We start from the raw sequence: 19727 nt of genomic DNA on the forward strand, positions 1-19727 counted from the left end.
AAAGCCTTTGACACTTCTGAAAGGCTTGTAATTATACTTCAGTATTCCATAGCAACATCTAACAAAAATATCTAAAGACACTGAGGCAGCAGACTTTGTGAAAATTAATATTTGTGTCATTTTCAAAACTTTTGGCCACGACTGTATCTAAGGTCCCACAGTTGACAGTGCATGTTAGGGCAAAAAACAAGCCATGAGGTCGAAGGAAGTGGCCGTAGAGCTCCGAGACAGGATTGTGTAAAGGCACAGACCTGGGGAAGTGTACCAAAATAATTATGCAGCATTGAATGTCTCCAAGAATTCAGTGGCCTACATCATTCCTGAATGGAAGTAGATTGGAACCACCAAGATTCTTCCAGAATTGGCCGCCCGGCCATACTGAGCAATCTGGGAAAAAAGGCCTTGGTCAGGGAGGTGACAAAGAACCCAAATGGTAACTCTGACAGAGCTCTAGAGTACCTCTGTGGAGATGGGAGAACCTTCGAGAAGGACAACCATTTCTGCGGCACTCCACCGATCCACTCCTCAGTAAAAGGCACATGGCAGCCCGTTTGGAGTTTGCCAAAATGCACCTAAAGGCTTTCAGACCATGAGAACCAGATTCTCTGGTCTGATGAAACGTCTGGAGAGAACCTGGCACCATCCCTACGGTGAAGCATGGTGGTGGCATCATCATGCTATGGGGATATTTTTCAGTGGCAGGGACTGAGAGACTAGTCAGGATGAAGGGAAAGAAGAACATAGCAAAGTATAGAGAGATCCTTGATGAACACATGCTCCAGAGCGCTCAGGATCTCAGAATGGGGCGAAGGTTCACCTTCAAACAGGACAACGACCCTAAGCACACAGCCAAGACAACACAGGAGTGGCTTCAGGACAAGTCTTTAAATGTCCTTAAGTGGCCCAGCCAGAGCCCGGACTTGAACCCAATCAAACATCTCTGGAAGAGGTTTGAAAATAGCTGTGCAGCAACACTCCCCATCCAACCTGACAGAGCTTGAGAGGATCTGCAGAGAAGAATTGGAGAAACTCCCCAAATACAGGTGTGCCAAGCTTGTAGCATCATACCCAAGAAGACTCAATGCTCTAATCGCTGCCACAGGTGCTTCAACAAAGTACTGAGTAAAGGGTCTGAATACTTATGTAAGTGTGATATTTCAGATTTTTTATTTGAAATAAATTTGCAAAAATTACAAAAAAATACAGTTTTTGCTTTGTCATTATGGGGTGTTGTGTGTAAATTGAGGGGTAAAACCAATTTAATCGATATTAGAATAAATCTGTCATGTAACCAAATGTGAAAAAAGTCAAGGGGGGGGTCTGAACATTTTCTGAAGGCACTTTATATGGATAGAATATGTAGTATATATGAAGAATAGTATATGTACAGCAATAGTTAAATAGGAGGCCTTGACTAGAATACAGTATATACATATGAAGTGGGTAAACAGTATGTAAACATTATTAAAGTGACCAGTGTTATGTACATAGGGCAGCAGCCTCTAAGGTGCATGGTAGAGTAACCGGGTTGTAGCCGGCTAGTGACAGTGACTAAAGTTCAGGGCAGGGTACTGGGTGGTGGCCGGCTAGTGGTGATTATTTAATATGTCTGATGGCCCTGAGATAGGATGTATTTCAGTCTCTTGGTCCCAGCTTTGATGCACCTGTACTGACCTCACTTTCTGCTTGGTAGCGGGGTGAACAGGCCGTGGCTCAGGTGGCTGAGGTCCTTGATGATCTTCTTGGCCTTCCTGTGACACCGGGTACTGTAGATGTCCTGGAGGGCAAGCAGTGGGCCCCCGGTGATGTGTTGAGCAGACTGCACAACCCTCTGGAGAGCCCTAGTGTGGCGGACGGTACAGTTGTCATAACAGGTGGTGATACAGCCCGACAGGATGCTCTCAATGATGCTGTAAAAGTTTGTGAGGGTTTTAGGGGCCAAGCAAAATTTCTTCAGCCTCCTGAGGTTGAAGAGTTGCTGCTGCTTCTTCTTCACCACACTGTCTGTTTGGGTGGACCATTTCAGATTGTCAGTGATGTGTACATCCTTTAGAAACTGCAATGCTCTAAAGATAGTAATGCAAGTCTTTAGATGTTGTACACATGAAATTGTGCCATTCCAAACTTTATCCGCATTGTTATATTCCCTTTTGCGCGGCTGGATCTGTTTCCCCTATCCAGCTGTTCCATTCTCCTTGTAGCCTGCTGCTACAGGTAACTACCAAAATAGAGGAAACACCAACATAAAGTGTCTTAATAGGGCGTTGGGCCACCACGACCAGCCAGAAAAGCTTCAATGCACCTTAGCATAGATTCTACAAGTGTCTGGACCTTCCTGTGTGGAAGCACCCCATGCTTTCAATATGCGTTGTATCCCTCATTTACTGAAGTGTTTCCTTTATTTTGGCAGTTACCTGTAGAATAGACTGAGAGGTATCGCTAGAGTTACAAAAACATTGAGTATAACATTACATATAAAAATGACAAAATTTAATGCAAATTTAATACAAAATGTAATGTCTACAACATCTAAAGACCTGTATCACTCTACTGAGAGCTTTGCAGTTTCTAAAGGATGCATTTGGGTGTTTTTGGAGCCTTTGTTCATGTTTTTTGGGGGAGCCCCATACCACACAAAGAAGATGAGGAAGTGATTTGTTGTTTGGGGTAAGTTTCTCAAAAACATATGAAATCATGCCTGGACCCTTCTATAACATGCTAGTTATATAAAAAATAGAGATTTGGTTGTAACAACAAAAAAATCCTTAATTTCCTTTTCTCAAATGATTCTGAATGTTTTACTGTATGTCTTATGTTTACATGAGTGTAGTGTGCGTGTGTGTGGTTCTATATAGTTCCAAATAAGGGTTTTTGGGGTTGTTAAAATAGCGGATCCCTTTTTGGTGCTATCTAGAATCCTTTTTGGAAGGTTCTGTAAAGAACCATGCTTACAGGGTTCTAAATAGAACCTTTATGGTGCTATAAAGAACCATTTCATAAGGTTCTACGGTATATAGCACCACAAAGAGTTCCGCTATGGTAACGTCCTTTTTGGGGGCTAAATAGGACCTGTTTTAAATTACCTTTGTCAAAGGTTCTACAATTTCACCTTTTGAAGAACCATACAGGGTTTTATATTGTGGTTAGTAGCCATATGATATTGTTACATTTCCATAGGTATGAATCCACAAATTGAATCAGGTGTGCTAGCTCCAGAACAGCTCAGTGTCCTTGAGGAGAGAAATGAAAACCACTGATATAGTCAACAGCTCATAGTTGACACAAAACCTTTACATGGGTCTTTCATAAGACATCATTATTGATCAGGCTTTTTTTTCATATGCAATGACATAATACAACAGATTAGATCAACTGGGATAGCACTCTCGATCATGGTTGCACAAAAAGAGCTGTGCGCAAACCACACCCCAAATATATTCCAATTAGCCGATGCCCCTACATTTGAATTTTCACTAAAAGATGAAAGAACGATTTTCTTAACTGCAAAAAACCATTGAAGGGCTCAAAGGGTTCATTGAGTCATTATGGTTCCACATAGAACCATAACCCTTACCAAAGAACCCTTGAGGAACCCTCTTTTTCTTAGAGGGCAGATGGTTGCACCACTGTGAACAATCCCAGGCTCTGGAGTTAGACAGGTCCTGGAGCAGCATTTGGAGGTTGTTTTCGATCTGTGTCTACCTCCTCCTCAGGGCTTTATATCTAAAATACACAGCATTATATTGTTATCATTTGTTAATGTTTCATGTGTTAGAATTTGATTTTGTTTATGTATTTTTTACTTTTCTAAACTTAATATTTGAACTTGACTATTGAATGATTTAATTGAAGAAGAAAAAAAAGAAAAAAAACTGGTAATGACTTTTGGATAAAGAACAAATAGAATGACCTATATATATATATACAGTACTTTTGTCATGTTTTCAGACCCCTTGACTCTTTCCACATTTTGTTACGTTCAATTGTCAATCTAGACACAATACCCCATAATGACAAAGCAAAACAACATTTTGAGTCTCATTACAAAGGGTCTGATTACTTATGTAAATAAGGTATTTATGTTTTTTTTATGTTTAATGCATTTGCAAACATGTCTAAAAACCTGTTTTCACTTTGTCATTATGGGGTATTGATAAAGATGTTTTATTTATTTAATCAATTTTAGAATAAGGCTGTAACATAAGCAAATTTGAAAAAGGTCAAGGGGTCTGAATACTTTCCAAATGCACTGTATCTCCCTCTGAAGCATGTTGAACATATACAGTTACATCATTGCACCAGCCCTCAGTTATTGTGATAGGTATTAGCCTAGTTATAGCCATGAAGTAGGTAGGCTACATACATTACCAGTCAAAAGTTTGGACACACTTACTCATTCAAAGGTTTTTCTTTATTTGTACTATTTTCTACACCTGTTTTTCAACAGGAAATGACCCAACACACCTCAAGGTTGTGTAAGGGTTATTTGACCATGAAGGAAACCTGGCCTCCACAATCACCTGACCTCAACCCAATTGAGATGGTTTGGGGTGAGTTGGACCACAGAGTGAAGGAAAAGCAGCCAACAAGTGCTCAGCATATGTGGGAACTCCTTCCAGGTGAAACTGGTTGAGAGAATGCCAAGCGTGTACAAAGCTGTCATCAAGGCAAAGGGTAGCTACTTTGAAGAATCTCAAATCTCAAATATATTTCAATATTTTTAACACTTTCTTGATTACTATATGATTCCATATGTTATTTAATTGTTTTGATGTATTTCCTATTATTCTACAATAATAGTGAAGATGAATGAATAGGTGTGTGCAAACGTTTGACTGGTACTGTATGATCAACAGTTTCGGTAGACTATGTATGGCTCTCAAGTGTGAAGGAACTTTTCCAGTCTCTTTTGTGGGTTACTATAATATAGGTCCTCCTTTCCCTCCTGCTTCACTTTGGAGCCAGACGGAAGGAATTCATTCCTGTGTATTTATATATGTACATGTTCAGGGATGTAAATATTCTAATATCTAGCTCTTAGGGGTTTGAGTGGAAGGATTATTTTGTGTTGCAGCAGTCATCTGCTGGCCATAATATCAGCCGTGCTGAGTGAGAGGGTAAGAAAACACACATGGAAGAGATCAAACATCTAAATGTATTTTGTTTCTGTATGTGTGTACCGTACTGTACATTTATTGCCATGTATATATAGATAGCATTGTACATGATTTCTATTGTGTTGTTATATTGTATTTCTTATTAGAACATGACAAAATCTGGAATAATAAAAAGACTGTGCACATGCCTACGTGGACACATGCCTTTTCATTTACATAGCGAGTATCTTACACAGAGAGAGGAGCTTGAGTGTGTGTGTGTGTGGGAGAGCGAGCACTCCCAGTCCCATCATGAACCTGTTCCACTGTCAATCAACTCTGCACAGCACACATTCCACTCCATTGGGATTTTGGTGAGACCTGATTCATTGTATTGTAGGCTACATGGTTTGCCATTTTCGATTAATGTTAGCTGCTCAGTTAGCCTTGACTGTGGCTCTGAGCATTCAGGAATTGGTGCTGTTCAATGTTTAGTGTAATCGCTCTTATCGGACCTAAAGGCAGTCAGTAGGATGCATGTGATGATTGTTAACGTTTATCACATATCCTTTATGACCAATCTCAGTTACAATTTGCATGTAGTTGATTCAAATCTATGACAGAACTCTGTGAAAAGTGGTTCCTCCAATTAGTCACGTATTTAACCTTTTGACGACATGGGGCCAACAATATTAATCATTAACAACTATTGACTTGCAATTTCTATGAATATTGCAATGAGATCGACACAAAAAAACCTGTCATTGACAATCGATGTAACACCACACTTTACATGCTGTAAAATAATACATTTACCATTTGCTGGCTATCGAGTCAAGTTTTTCTAGGATTGTCACTGATTATGTTTTGTGCATGCTAATGTAGCGGATGTTGGTTTCTCCCATTGGATACCTGGGTTCAGATCCCACCCATGACACTAACACTTGGGGAAAGATTGACCTACCTTGCAGAGATAATATGCACAGCTTGTGTCTCAGCAGTCCAATCTAGCTCAGTCAATAGGAGGACCTGCCAAATCTGCTTAGCCCTGGACTGACTTTATAATCATCCATTCCAACTGTCCAAATCTGTCACTCTTTCTTTCTACCCCTGACCGTCCCTCCCCTTCTCCATCCCCTGCTACCACGCTCCCTCCTCTCTCTCTCTTTCTCGCTCTTCTCCATCCCCTGCTACCACGCTCCCTCCTCTTTCTCTCTCTTCTCCATCCCCTGCTACCACGCTCCCTCCTCTTTCTCTCTTCTCCATCCCCTGCTACCACACTCCCTCCTCTCTCTCTCTCTTTCTCTCTCTTCTCCATCCCCTGCTACCACACTCCCTCCTCTCTCTCTTTCTCTCTCTTCTCCATCCCCTGCTTCTCCATCTCTTTCCCTTCTCTCCATCCCCAGCTACCCCCTCTCTGTTTCTCCTTTTCCATCCCCTGCTACCACGCTCCCTCCTCCCTCACTTTCTCTCTTTTCCATCCCCTGCTACCACGCTCCCTCCTCTCTCTTTCTCTCTCTTCTCCATCCCCAGCTACCCCTCTCTCTGTTTCTCTCTTTTCCATCCCCTGCTACCACGCTCCCTCCTCTCTCTCTTTCTCTCTTTTCCATCCCCTGCTACCACGCTCCCTCCTCTCTCTCTTTCTCTCTTTTCCATCCCCTGCTACCACGCTCCCTCCTCTCTCTCTTTCTCTGATCCCTCATTTAGAAACTCTGTCCCAGATTCTTACAGTATTTACTGCTGACTGCAGCCACTCCGCTTTTCTTGAATAATAATATATATGCGCCATCCCTCCCTCATTCCCTCTCACCAGTGCTGTGACAATAGGAAGCTAATGAAGATTACTGCTGGTGTTCAGGTAAACTTGTCCTCTACCAACACCTTACATCACTTTACCCTGCAGCTCACTTATCCTCTTAAAATAAAATTCCACCCAAAAACCCTCTTTTGGTATTTGTTTTATTAATCCATTGTTGACATGGTCCCAAAATGTTTTGCTTGTCAGCAATCAAGTTTTCAAGATATGTAACTTCCTAAATACTGAAATCATCCCTGTATGCATTATATGATGCAAACATTTTGGTACTATGTCAACAATGGACTGATGAAACAAATACCAAAATATCGTTTTTGGTTAGAGTTTTCCTTTAACACCCTCCTTACCTCATTAATACCGATTGTTAACGTCCAGTATGTTGTGTGCGTGTGTGCATGCATTTGTGTGTGATGTCCACCATGTTTTTGTTTTGAGCGATAAATAAGCAATATATATATATTATTACACCCATATTAGTTCCCTTCTCTACACCTAACTCTATACTGCCTCTCCTCCCTCCCCTTCTCTTCTCCTGACTCTATACTGCCTCTCCTCCCTCCCCTTCTCTAAACATCACTCTATGCTGCCTTTCCTCCCTCCCCTTCTCTACACCTCACTCTATACTGCCTCTCCTCCCTCCCCTTCTCTACACCTCACTCTATACTGCCTCTCTTCCCTCCCCTTCTCTACACCTCACTCTATACTGCTCTCCTCCCTCCCCTTCTCTACACCTCACCCTATGCTGCCTCTCTTCCCTCCCCTTCTCTACTCCTGACTCTATACTGCCTCTCCTCCCTCCCCTTCTCTACACCTCACTCTATACTGCCTTTCCTCCCTCCCCTTCTCTACTCCTGACTCTATACTGCCTCTCCTCCCTCCCCTTCTCTACACCTCACTCTATGCTGCCTCTCCTCCCTCCCCTTCTCTACTCCTGACTCTATACTGCCTCTCCTCCCTCCCCTTCTCTACTCCTGACTCTATACTGCCTCTCCTCCCTCTACCTTCTCTACACCTCACTCTATGCTGCCTCTCCTCCATCCCCTTCTCTACACCTCACTCTATACTGCCTCTCCTCCCTCTCCTTCTCTAAACCTCACTCTATGCTGCCTTTCCTCCCTCCCCTTCTCTACACCTCACTCTATACTGCCTCTCCTCCCTCCCCTTCTCTACACCTCACTCTATACTGCCTCTCCTCCTCCCCTTTTCTCCCCTTCTCTACACCTCACTCTATGCTGCCTCTCCTTCCTCCATCCCCTTCTCTACACCTCACTCTATGCTGCCTTTCCTCCATCCCCTTCTCTACACCTCACTCTATACTGCCTCTCCTCCCTCTCCTTCTCTAAACCTCACTCTATGCTGCCTTTCCTCCCTCTATACTGCCTCTCCTCCCTCTCCCTTCTCTACACCTCACTCTATACTGCCTCTCCTCCCTCCCCTTCTCTACACCTCACTCTATACTGCCTCTCCTCCCTCCCCTTCTCTACACCTCTATGCTGCCTCTCCTCCTCCCCCTTCTCTACACCTGCTGCCTCTCCTCCCTCCCCTTCTCTAAACCTGACTCTATACTGCCTCTCCTCCCTCCCCTTCTCTACACCTCACTCTATGCTGCCTCTCCTCCCTCCCCATCCCCTTCTCTCCTCCCTCCCCTTCACTCTATACTGCCTCTCCTCCCTCCCCTTCCTTCTCTAAACCTCACTCTATGCCTCTCCTCCCTGCCTTTCCTCCCTCCCCTTCTCTAAACCTCACTCTATACTGCCTCTCCTCCCTCCCCTTCTCTACACCTCACTCTATACTGCCTCTCCTCCATCCCCTTCTCTAAACCTCACTCTATACTGCCTCTCCTCCCTCCCCTTCTCTACACCTCACTCTATACTGCCTCTCCTCCCTCCCCTTCTCTACACCTCACTCTATGCTGCCCTCCTCCATCCCCTTCTCTACACCTCACTCTTGCCTCTCCTCCTCCCCTTCTCTACCCTGACTCTATACTACCTTCTCCTCCTCCCCTTCTCTAAACCTCTTCCCTCCATCCCCTTCTCTACCTCACCTATATTGCCTCTCCTCCCTCCCCTTCTCTAAACCTCACTCTATGCTGCCTCTCCTCCCTCCCCTTCTCTACACCTCACTCTATACTGCCTCTCCTCCCTCCCCTTCTCTACACCTCACTCTATGCTGCCTTTCATCCCTCCCCTTCTCTACACCTCACTCTATACTGCCTCTCCTCCCTCCCCTTCTCTACACCTCACTCTATACTGCCTCTCCTCCCTCCCCTTCTCTACACCTCACTCTATACTGCCTCTCCTCCCTCCCCTCTCTCCCTCTCCTTCTCTAAACCTCACTCTATGCTGCCCTTTCATCCCTCCCCTTCTCTACACCTCACTCTATACTGCCTCTCCTCCCTCCCCTTCTCTAAACCTCACTCTATACTGCCTCTCCTCCCTCCCCTTCTCTACACCTCACTCTATACTGCCTCTCCTCCCTCCCCTTCTCTAAACCTCACTCTATACTGCCTCTCCTCCCTCCCCTTCTCTACTCCTGACTCTATACTGCCTCTCCTCCCTCCCCTTCTCTACCTCACCTCACTCTCCTACTGCCTCTCCTCCCTCCCCTTCTCTACACCTCACTCTATACTGCCTCTCCTCCCTCTCCTTCTCTAAACCTCACTCTATGCTGCCTTTCATCCCTCCCCTTCTCTACACCTCACTCTATACTGCCTCTCCTCCCTCCCCTTCTCTAAACCTCACTCTATACTGCCTCTCCTCCTCCCCTTCTCTGCCTCTCCTGCCCCTCCCTCCCCTTCTCTACACCTCACTCTATAATCCCCCTCTATGCTGCCTCCTCCCTGCCCCTTCTCTAAACCTCACTCTATACTGCCTCACCCTATACTGCCTCTCCTCCCTCCCCTCCTCCCTCCCCTTCTCTACACCTCACTCTATACTGCCTCTCCTCCCCCTCCCCTTCTCTACACCTCACTCTATACTGCCTCTCCTCCCTCCCCTTCTCTACACCTCACCCTATGCTGCCTCTCTTCCCTCCCCTTCTCTACTCCTGACTCTATACTGCCTCTCCTCCCTCCCCTTCTCTTTTCCCCCTCAGTCTTCCCCCACCATCTTTCTCATTTCTTATCCACACTCAGGGAAAACATCTGCAGTGCCTGTGGAGGAAGGAAAGTCACCTTGGAGGAGAGAGAGAGGGAGAAAGAGAGAGAGAGGGAGAAAGAGAGAGAGAGGGAGAAAGAGAGAGAGAGGGAGAAAGAGAGAGAGAGGGAGAGAGAGAGAGAGAGAGAGAGAGAGAGAGAGGGAGAAAGAGAGAGAGAGGAGAAAGAGAGAGAGAGAGAGAGAAAGAGAGAGAGAGAGAGGAGAAAGAGAGAGAGAGGGAGAAAGAGAGAGAGAGAGAGAGAGAGAGAGAAGGAGCCTCTGCTTTAATGCATTTATGACACCAATGGTTAGAGCCAACACTGGATGAGAATGTAGATGCATAGCGATGCATTTGTGAGCTAAACCACCACACCCACAACTACTGCAGCTCTCGCCTGTTACAGCATATAGCCTCGCCCTGTTCAACCTTTTCCTGCAGTGGACTAAATCAGGGTCACACAGAATGTTTCTTGGTAGTCCTTAAGAGGACTCCCATGAGTCAATCTAAGTAACATAATCAAAAAATCCCTGTCCAAATCCCTCAGTTGAAACTAGCTTCGCATGGGCTGTGTCTCAATCTACCGCATCTCCGCCTATGTCAGATTTCCACATCTGCGGTGGAAGGTGGCTGAGGTACAACGCTGTTTGTCATTCCATGAGACATGAAAATCTGTCTTGTCACAACAACGTCTGTAGCGTCCAAAATAATTTGAGGGGGAAAAAATTCTAAATCAAATAGCTAAATGATCCATGGTATGACCATCTTCAAATTTGACTGCAGGAAAGTGATCTATTAAGAAAAGGAAAAGCTGTACACGCTAGGAGCTCTGAAACAATCATTTATTTTTCACCAACATTAGGGTATAATGTCAAACACCGCAGGTCACCAGTTTATATAGCGTTTCATAGGACACAGACAGGTGTTTTTAATCATGGCAGGCTGTGGCATTATGTCATTGGTCAATTTGCAAATATCGATAATACATATTTTTTTGACCTCTTATGGCTGCATCCCTTGTTCTCAATTTCCGCATGAAGACATACCCTAATCTAACTGCCTGTAGCTCAGCCCCAGAGGCAAGGTTATGCATATTCTTGGTATCATTTGAATGGAAACATTCTGAAGTTTGTGGAAATGTTAATTGAATGTAGGAGAATATAACACAGTATATCTGGTGGAAGAAAAGAGAAAGAAAGAACATACGTTTTCTGTTTTTTATTGTTGTAGCATCATCTTTCACATGTACTAAAATAGCCACACAGTCAGATAGGATGCTGAAGATAGTTTTGATGGATAACACAAGAGGGTAACTGTAGTTGTGCAAAGTTGCAGACTGATAACTTCAGGAATGGGTGAGCTACATGACATTTAGCATGAAGTCACCCAGGTGTCCCACACAAGTTGCCCAAATGTACCCAAGTGGCCGAATTGGTGAAATGACCTATAACTATATACAACAGTGCAAATAACTATATACAACATATCAAAAAGCAATTCTAACACACACACAAAAATAGAAAATGTTTAAAAAAAATAGAATTATTATATATTTTTTAAAACAGTACACCCTTTTGGAAGTCCTCAGCACAATATTTTGCTGCCTGTGCCATGTCCCATAGCAGTCTCTTTCTGATGTAAAGCAGAGGAAAACTGAACAAGTGGTGCAGGTGATGGACTTCATGCGACACAGAACACAACGACGCCTGCATGCTGTGCCCTTTTGGCCCTGAGGCACAGTCATGCAGTAATGAATTGTGGCATATGAACACCACTGGAGGCAGAGTTAGAGCGGGCACCTTGGCACCAGGGGCTCCCAGTCGGAGTCGCTACCACTGTGAAAGAAAACATTTTTTAAAAATTGTATTGTATGAGCCTTTTAACAGCATTCTCACATAGGTATTCTGTTTGTCCAGATGGGAAAGGACAGTGTTGAGTGCAATAGAGATTACATTACCTGTGGATCTATTGGGGTGGTATGCGAATTGGAGTGGGTCTATGGTTTCTTGGATGTTGGTTTTGATGTGTGCCATGGCCAGCTTTTCAAAGCACTTCATGGCTACAGATGTTAGTGCTATGGGACAGTAGTAATTTAGGCAGGTTACCTTGGTGTTCTTTGGCACAGAAACTATGGTGGTCTGCGTAAAACATGTATGTATTACAGACTCGGCCAAGGACAGGTAGAGAATGTCAGTGAAGACACTTGCTAGTTGGTCAGTGCATCCTGGTAATCTGTCCTGCGGCCTTGTGAATGTTGACCTGTTAAAAGGTCTTACATCAGCTACGGCAAACGTGATCACACAGTCATCCGGGAACAGCTGGTGCTCTCATGCATGCTTCAGTTTTGCTTGCCTTGAAGCGAGCATAGAAGTTGTCTAGCTCTTCTGGTAAGCTTGTGTCACTGGGTAGCTCACGGCTGGGTATCCCTTTTGTATTCCGTAATAGTTTGAAAGCCCTGTCACATCCGATGAGCATCAGAGCTGGTGTAGTAGGATTCCATCTTAGTCCTGTATTTACTCTTTGCCTGTTTGATGGTTTGTCTGACGACATGTATGTGAATGTGTTTGGGTTTTGTGTGGGAGTGAGTTGGTATATGGTGTATATACTGAGTGCTCTCTGCATAACATGACCAAGTGAATCCAGGTCACTTGCTAAACCCACTTCAATTAGTGTAGATGAAGGGGAAGAGACAAGTTTTTTAAAAATGGGGTGGCAGGGTAGCCTAGTGGTTAGAGCGTTGGACTAGTAACCGGAAGGTTACAAGTTCAAATCCCCGAGCTGACAAGGTACAAATCTGTCGTTCTGCCCCTGAACAGGCATTTAACCCACTGTTCCTAGGCCGTCATTGAAAATAAGAATTTGTTCTTAACTGACTTGCCTAGTTAAATAAAGGTTTTTTAAAAAAGTAGCGGTACTGGGGTGCAAAGGAGCTAAAATAAATAACAATATGGTGATGTGGTAGTTGGATGGGCTATTTACAGATTGGCTATATACAGGTGCAGTGCATCTGTGAGCTGCACTGACAGCTGGTGCTTAAAGCTAGTGAGGGAGATATGAGTCTCCAGCTTCAGTGATTTTTGCAGTTCGTTCCAGTCATTGGCAGCAGAGAACTGGAAGGAAACGTGGCCGAAGGAGGAATAGGCTTTGGGTGTGACCAGTGAAATATAGCTGCTGGAGCGCGTGCTGCTATGGTGACCAGTGAGCTGAGATAAGGCGGGGCTTTACCTAGCAATGACTTATGGATGGCCTGGAGCCAGTGGGTTTGGCGACGGATATGAAGCGAGGGCCAGCCAAATAGAGCATACAGGTCGCAGTGATGGGTAGTATATGGGGCTTTGGTGACAAAACAGATGGTACTGTGATAGACTGCATCCAATTTGCGTGTTGGAGGCTATTTTGTAAATGACATCGTAAATGACAAGTCAAGGACCAGTAGGATAGTCCATTTGGTAGCATTTATGAAAGATGCTTTGTTGCGAAATAGGAAGCCGATTCTATATTTAATTTTGGATTGTAGATGCTTAATGTGAGTCTGGAAGGAGAGTTTACAGTCTAACCAGACACCTAGGTATTTGTAGTTGTCAGAACCATCCAGAGTAGTGATGCAGGACGGGTGGGTAGGTGTGGGCAGCACTCGGTTGAAGAGCATGCATTTAGTTTTGCTTGCATTTAAGAGCAGTTGGAGGCCATGGAAGGAGTTGTATGGCATTGAAGCTCGTCTGGAGGTTAGTAAACTTCTTAGGGATGCAATCCCGTTAACGGGATCGATACGACAACAGCCAGTGAAAGTGCAGGGTGCCAAATTCAAAACAACAGAAATCTCATAATTAAAATTCCTCAAACATACATGTATTTTATACCGTTTTAAAGGTAATCTTGTTGTTAATCCCACCACAGTGTCCGATTTCAAATAGGCTTTACAGCGAAAGCACCACAAATGATTATGTTAGGTCACCACCAACTCACAGAAAATTTCTGCCATTTTTCCAGCCAAATAGAGGAGTCACAAAAAGCACAAATAGAGATAAAATGAATCACTAACCTTTGACGATCTTCAGGTTACACAATACATGTATGTTTTGTTTGATAAAGTTCATATTTATGTAAAAACAATCTCAGTATACATTGGCGCATTTCGTTCACTAGTTCCAAAAACATCCAGTGAAATTGCAGAGAGCCACATCATTTTACAGAAATACTCATTATAAATGTCGATAAATACAATTGTTAGACATGGAAATATAGATATACCTCTCCTTAATGCAACCGCTGTGTCAGATTTCAAAAAAACTTTACAAAAAAGCAAACCATGCAATAATCTGAGACGGCGCTCAGAAAATAAATAAAATCTTCCGCCATGTTGGAGTCAACAAAAATCAGAAATCACTCTATAAATATTCCCTTACCTTTGATGATCTTCACCAGAATGCACTCCCAGGAATCCTAGTTCCACAATAAATGCTTGATTTGTTCGATAATGTCCAGTATTTATGTCCAAGTTGCTACTTTTGTTAGCGCGTTTAGTACACAAATCCAAACGCTTGTGCAGGTCCATCCGAATGTCAGACAAAAACTTCAAAAATGTATATTACAGGTCGAAGAAACTTGTCAAACTAAGTATAGAATCAATCTTTAGGATGTTGTTATCATAAATCTTCAAATACGTTCCAACCGGAGAATTCCATTGTCTGTAGGAAAGCCATGGAACGCAGGTCGCTATCATGTGAAATGCGCATGACCAGGACCTGGCTCTCTGCCAGACCACTGACTCAAAGAGCTCCCATCCGGCTCCACAACACAGTAGAAGCCTCATTCAAGTTTCTAAAGATGGTTGACATCTAGTGGAAGCCCTAGGAAGTGCAACTTTATCCATATCCCACTGTGTAGTCAATAGGGGCTGGTTTGAAAATCGACCAACCTCAGATTTCCCACTTCCTGTTTGGATTTCTTCTCAGGTTTTTGCCTGCCATATGAGTTCTGTTATACTCACAGACATCATTCAAACAGTTTTAGAAACAAGTGTTTTCTATCCAACACTATCCAATACTAATAATAATATGCATATATTAGCAACTGGGACTGAGAAAGAAAATGTCTGCTCCAAGCTGTTGCGCATGCAAAACGCTGCTGGCGCTCAGCCATACAATGACGCAATGTGATCTTTCTCGCTAATTTTCCAAAATAAAAGCCTGAAACTATGTCTAAAGACTGTTCACACCATGGGAAAGCCATAGGAAAAGGAATCTGGTTGATATCCCTTTAAATGGAGTGAAGGCAGGCAATGGAACAGAGAGCTTTCAGGAAAAACAGCACTTCCGGGTTGGATTTTCCTCAGGTTTTCACCTGCAATATCAGTTCTGTTATACTCACAGACAATATTTTTACAGTATTGGAAACTTTAGAGTGTTTTCTATTCTAATCTGACAATTATATGCATATTCTAGATTCTGGGCCTAAGAAATAGGCAGTTTCATTTGCGTACGTTTTTCATCCAAACATCAAAATACTGCCCCCTACACTCAACAGGTTAAGAATGATGGAGGCCACTGTGTTGTTGGTGACCGTCAATGCTGCAGAAATGTTTTGTTACCCTTCCCCAGATCTGTGCCTCAACTAAATCCAGTTTCTGAACTCTACGGACAATTCCTTCAACCTCATGGCTTGGTTTTTGCTCTGACATGCATTATCAACTGTAGGACCTTAGGCACACACCTGTCTATATATATATATATATATATATATATGTATATATATATATATGTATATATATGTAACAGGTGGACTCCAATCAAGTTGTAGAAACATCTCAAGGATGATCAATGGATACAGGATGCACCTGAGCTCAATTTCGAGTCTCATAGCAAACGATCTGAATACGTATGTAAATAAGGTATTTTTAAAAACCTGTTTTCGCTTTGTCATTATGGGGTATTGTGTGTAGATTGATGAGAAAAAAAAATTATACATTTTAGAATAAGGCTGAAAACGTAACAAAATGTGGAAATAGTCAAGGGGTCTGAATACATTCCGAATGCACTGTATATCATTTTGGCAAAATTATTTCAATTTATCAGAGGGTGCTGCAGCACCTCAGCACCCCTACTTCCTGCGGCTATGCCAACATGGTGGTACCTCTTCTATAGTTAAATGGAATAAATGATCTGCAGATGCTCAGCACATCCATGTTTGATGTGACAACAGTCAAGATGAAGAGCAGGCCCATCTCATCTTCCTGCTTCCTGTGTCATAATCAATGTAATTACCATAAAGATACATTCTATTGCATTCCTTTTCCATTAAAGGAACAGCCTGTAACCTGGTGATGTCATAAGTGGTCTACAAAACTATTTCAGCTATGCAGTTATTGGTCCTTCATTTTTTTTGTTTAAAAGGTATGACAGCTGTGCTCATATTCTCCCAAAATCAACGGGATGCTACATTAATTGAAATGACCAATGAACGGTTGGAAATCTTAGATTGTGGTTCAAAGAATATATAATTATCAATTGATAATACAGATGTTTGTCCATATCATGTAACTGTTGTTTCTTCACAATGAAAAACATTATTCTGATTAGAATCAAGGCACTGTAAATCATGATTTCCTAGATTAGCAGCCTATGTGAAAATAGTATTTATGTGAACATTTTATTTATTGAGCACTTAGTCCTGTTTGAAGCCAGCTCTGTCAGGAAATTACTGCATATGAGGCTGGGGTTGGAATTTTTATTTATTTTTAAAAATCACCAGATATGTCATTGTGATGCGTTTTCTGCTTTAAAAGGGACATTTTACCATACAATTCTGCAATGTAACCAATCATGCTCACTCTGTCTCTTTGCCTGTACTTTGTCACCCCCACCCCCCTTAGCTGGATAAGAGTGAGGTGACAACGTTTGACCTGCCCCTCTCAGCCAGCCTTGGAGCCACTGACGCTTCTGCCTCTAACATCAGCGTGGATGGAGCAGGGGCTGTGGCTGGGGTGGAATCTCTGGCTGGGGGGGCTGAAGTGTCAGTGGGCGCCGAGGCCCAGCGGACACGGGCTGCTCTGGAGCAGCTACAGCAGAAGATCCTGAAGAGCATTGAGCAGATTCGGATAGAACAGGAGGCACGAAACGACAATGTGGCAGAGTACTTGAAGCTGGCCCACAATGCCAACAGCCATCAGGCTTTTCGTATCAAACAGGTGTTTGAGAAGAAGAACCAGAAGTCTGCACAGACCATCGCCCACCTGCACAAGAAGCTAGATCACTACCACAAGAAGTTTAAGGAGATACAGCAGGTGTGTGTGTGTGTGTGTGTGTGTGTGTGTGTGTGTGTGTGTGTGTGTGTGTGTGTGTGTGTGTGTGTGTGTGTGTGTGTGTGTGTGTGTGTGTGTGTGTGTGTGTGTGTGTGTGTGTGTGTGTGTGTGAGTAAAGAGACAGAGAAAGAAACTTTAAATGAGTCCTCCATGTCTGATTGGTCTACTTTTGCATTGACACCTTTTCCCCCATCCACCTAACCTCCCTCTCCTTATAGCAAGGTCTGGGCCGGCAGCCTAAGGATGTGCTGGGGGATATGCAGCAGGGGCTGAAGGATGTAGGGGCTAACGTACGGGCAGGGATCAGTAGCTTTGGTGGAGGTGTGGTGGAGGGTGTCAAAGGGGGCGTGTCAGAACTCACCCATACAGCTGTGGTGTCTAAGCCCCTGGAGTTTGTCAGCTTGATCCGCAACAAATTAGGCAGCACACACTCGCTGGAGGATGGTGTGGAGGAGCATTCAGATGATGTACCCCTGAGTAGCAGTGTCACCTTGGCCTCCAGCTCAAAGTACAGTAGTGACGACGAGTGCTCCAGTGACTCTGTGACAGATAGTAATTATTTTGGGGCTAGGGGAGGAGGGGGGATGTTGGGGTTGGGGCTGGCCAGGCTGGACGGGAACGACCACCACAGGTCCTGGGACACTTGGCTGGAAGGCCTGCAGGAGATCAAAGCCAGCCAGGCCCACATGGAGGACGCCATCGAGGACATGAAGAGTCAGCTGCAGAGCGACTACGCCTACATGACCCAGTGCCTACAGGAAGAGAAATACAGGTATGAGCTACTGGAGGAGCAGCTGAATGACCTGACAGAGCTGCACCAGAACCAGATGTCCAACCTGATACAGGAGCTGGTCAGCATGGAAGAGAAAGTAACCTACCAGTCCTATGAGAGAACCAGAGACTCTCAGGTAAAGAGGCAAAAACCTGAATGTATAAGATGTACTGAAACACACAAGTATGAGTGCAGAAAGGAGCCTATAGTACCCGTAAAGCAGTTGTAACTTTATGTTTACCTGTGTTTGTATTTGTATATACATATTATTTTATGTGTGTGTCTGTACAGGAGGCGGTGGAGTCATGCATGAACCGCATCACTAGGTTAGAGCTGCAACAGCAGCAGCAGCAGATGCTGCAATGGGAGGGTGTGGAGAACGCCAATGCCCACGCCCTGCTGGGAAAACTCATCAACATCATCCTGGCTGTCATGGCTGTAGTACTAGTGTTCGTCTCCACCCCTGCTAACTTTATCACCCCACTCATAAAGACCAGAGCACGCGTGGCTGCCACTGTCTTGCTGGCCCTTTTTCTGTTTATCCTCTGGAAGTACTGGGACTTCTGGGAGCTTTGGCTACTGCCAGGCTGACCCCTCCATAGGCCATCACACCCACACATTGTTTTGACTTGACATATCACCTACACTGAAAAAAATGAAGGTTCCTTGGAGAACTCTTGCCCGATAAATAAACTTGGAGTTAAGTGTAAGGTTCTTGACATGGCATCTACAGTTCTTCAGAATTCTAAAAGGTTCTTGAAATGTATGAGAGCCTGCAGATGTGTCCCTTTCGTAGCACACAGCAAATTGGCCAGAGTTTTTCAGTGTAACATTTCTAGTGTCGATTCAAGAGTTTCGTTAACACGGTAAATAGTTAAATTAACACTAAGTGGTGTAAAATAGACCCAGTGTTAGTGTTAATAACTAGAGTTGAACATAAACCACACCCCAGCATACTATATTGCAGGTAGATTTTTTTTTAAATTGTTTGTTAAAATCTATGTTTTTCCATGTACTTTAATTAATTAATCTTACACTACTCAAATATAAATAGCATTGTTGCCTCCCATGTGGCGCAGTGGTCTAAGGCACTGCATTGCAGTGCTAGCTGTGCCGCTAAAGAGCCTGGTTTGAGTCCAGGCTCTGTTGCAGCTGGCTGCGACCGGGAGACCCATGGGGCGGTGCACAATTGGCCCTGGTTTGGCCAGCAGGAATGTTCTTGTCCCATTGTGCTCTAGCGACTCCTGTGGCGGGCTAGGCGCAATGCATGCTGAGATGGTGCCAGGTGTATGGTGTTTCCTCCAACACATTGGTGCGGCTGGCTTCCGTGTTAAGCGGGCGTTGTGTCAAGAAGCAGTGCGGCTTGGCTGGATTGTGTTTCGGAGGATGCACGGCTCTCGCCCTTTGCCTCTCCGGAGTCCGTACGGGAGTTGCAGCGACTATCAATTGGATACCATGGAAAAGGGGTAAAAAAAATACAATTATAAGAAAATATAAATAGCATACAATTTTGCAAACTATTCCAATCTGTTATTTGAACTATCGTACCCATTACTGAAATGGTTGTTTCAGTTTAGATGTTTAAGGTAGTGTCATATCTTAGTCTTCCCA

General features: G+C 43.9%; 1 protein-coding gene across 1 annotated transcript; it reads left to right on the forward strand.

Moving 5' to 3' along the window:
- Nucleotides 1-324: 324 nt before the first annotated feature.
- On the forward strand, nt 325-18707 carry LOC115142320 (transmembrane and coiled-coil domains protein 2-like). The gene is made up of 5 exons (XM_065000722.1): nt 325-528; nt 1694-1912; nt 16916-17326; nt 17563-18252; nt 18408-18707. The coding sequence occupies exons 1-5, from the start codon at nt 325-327 to the stop codon at nt 18705-18707; spliced, it is 1824 nt and encodes a 607-aa protein (XP_064856794.1).
- Nucleotides 18708-19727: the final 1020 nt, after the last annotated feature.

This window comes from Oncorhynchus nerka, linkage group LG15, assembly GCF_034236695.1.
Source record: "Oncorhynchus nerka isolate Pitt River linkage group LG15, Oner_Uvic_2.0, whole genome shotgun sequence".
NCBI lineage: Eukaryota > Metazoa > Chordata > Actinopteri > Salmoniformes > Salmonidae > Oncorhynchus > Oncorhynchus nerka.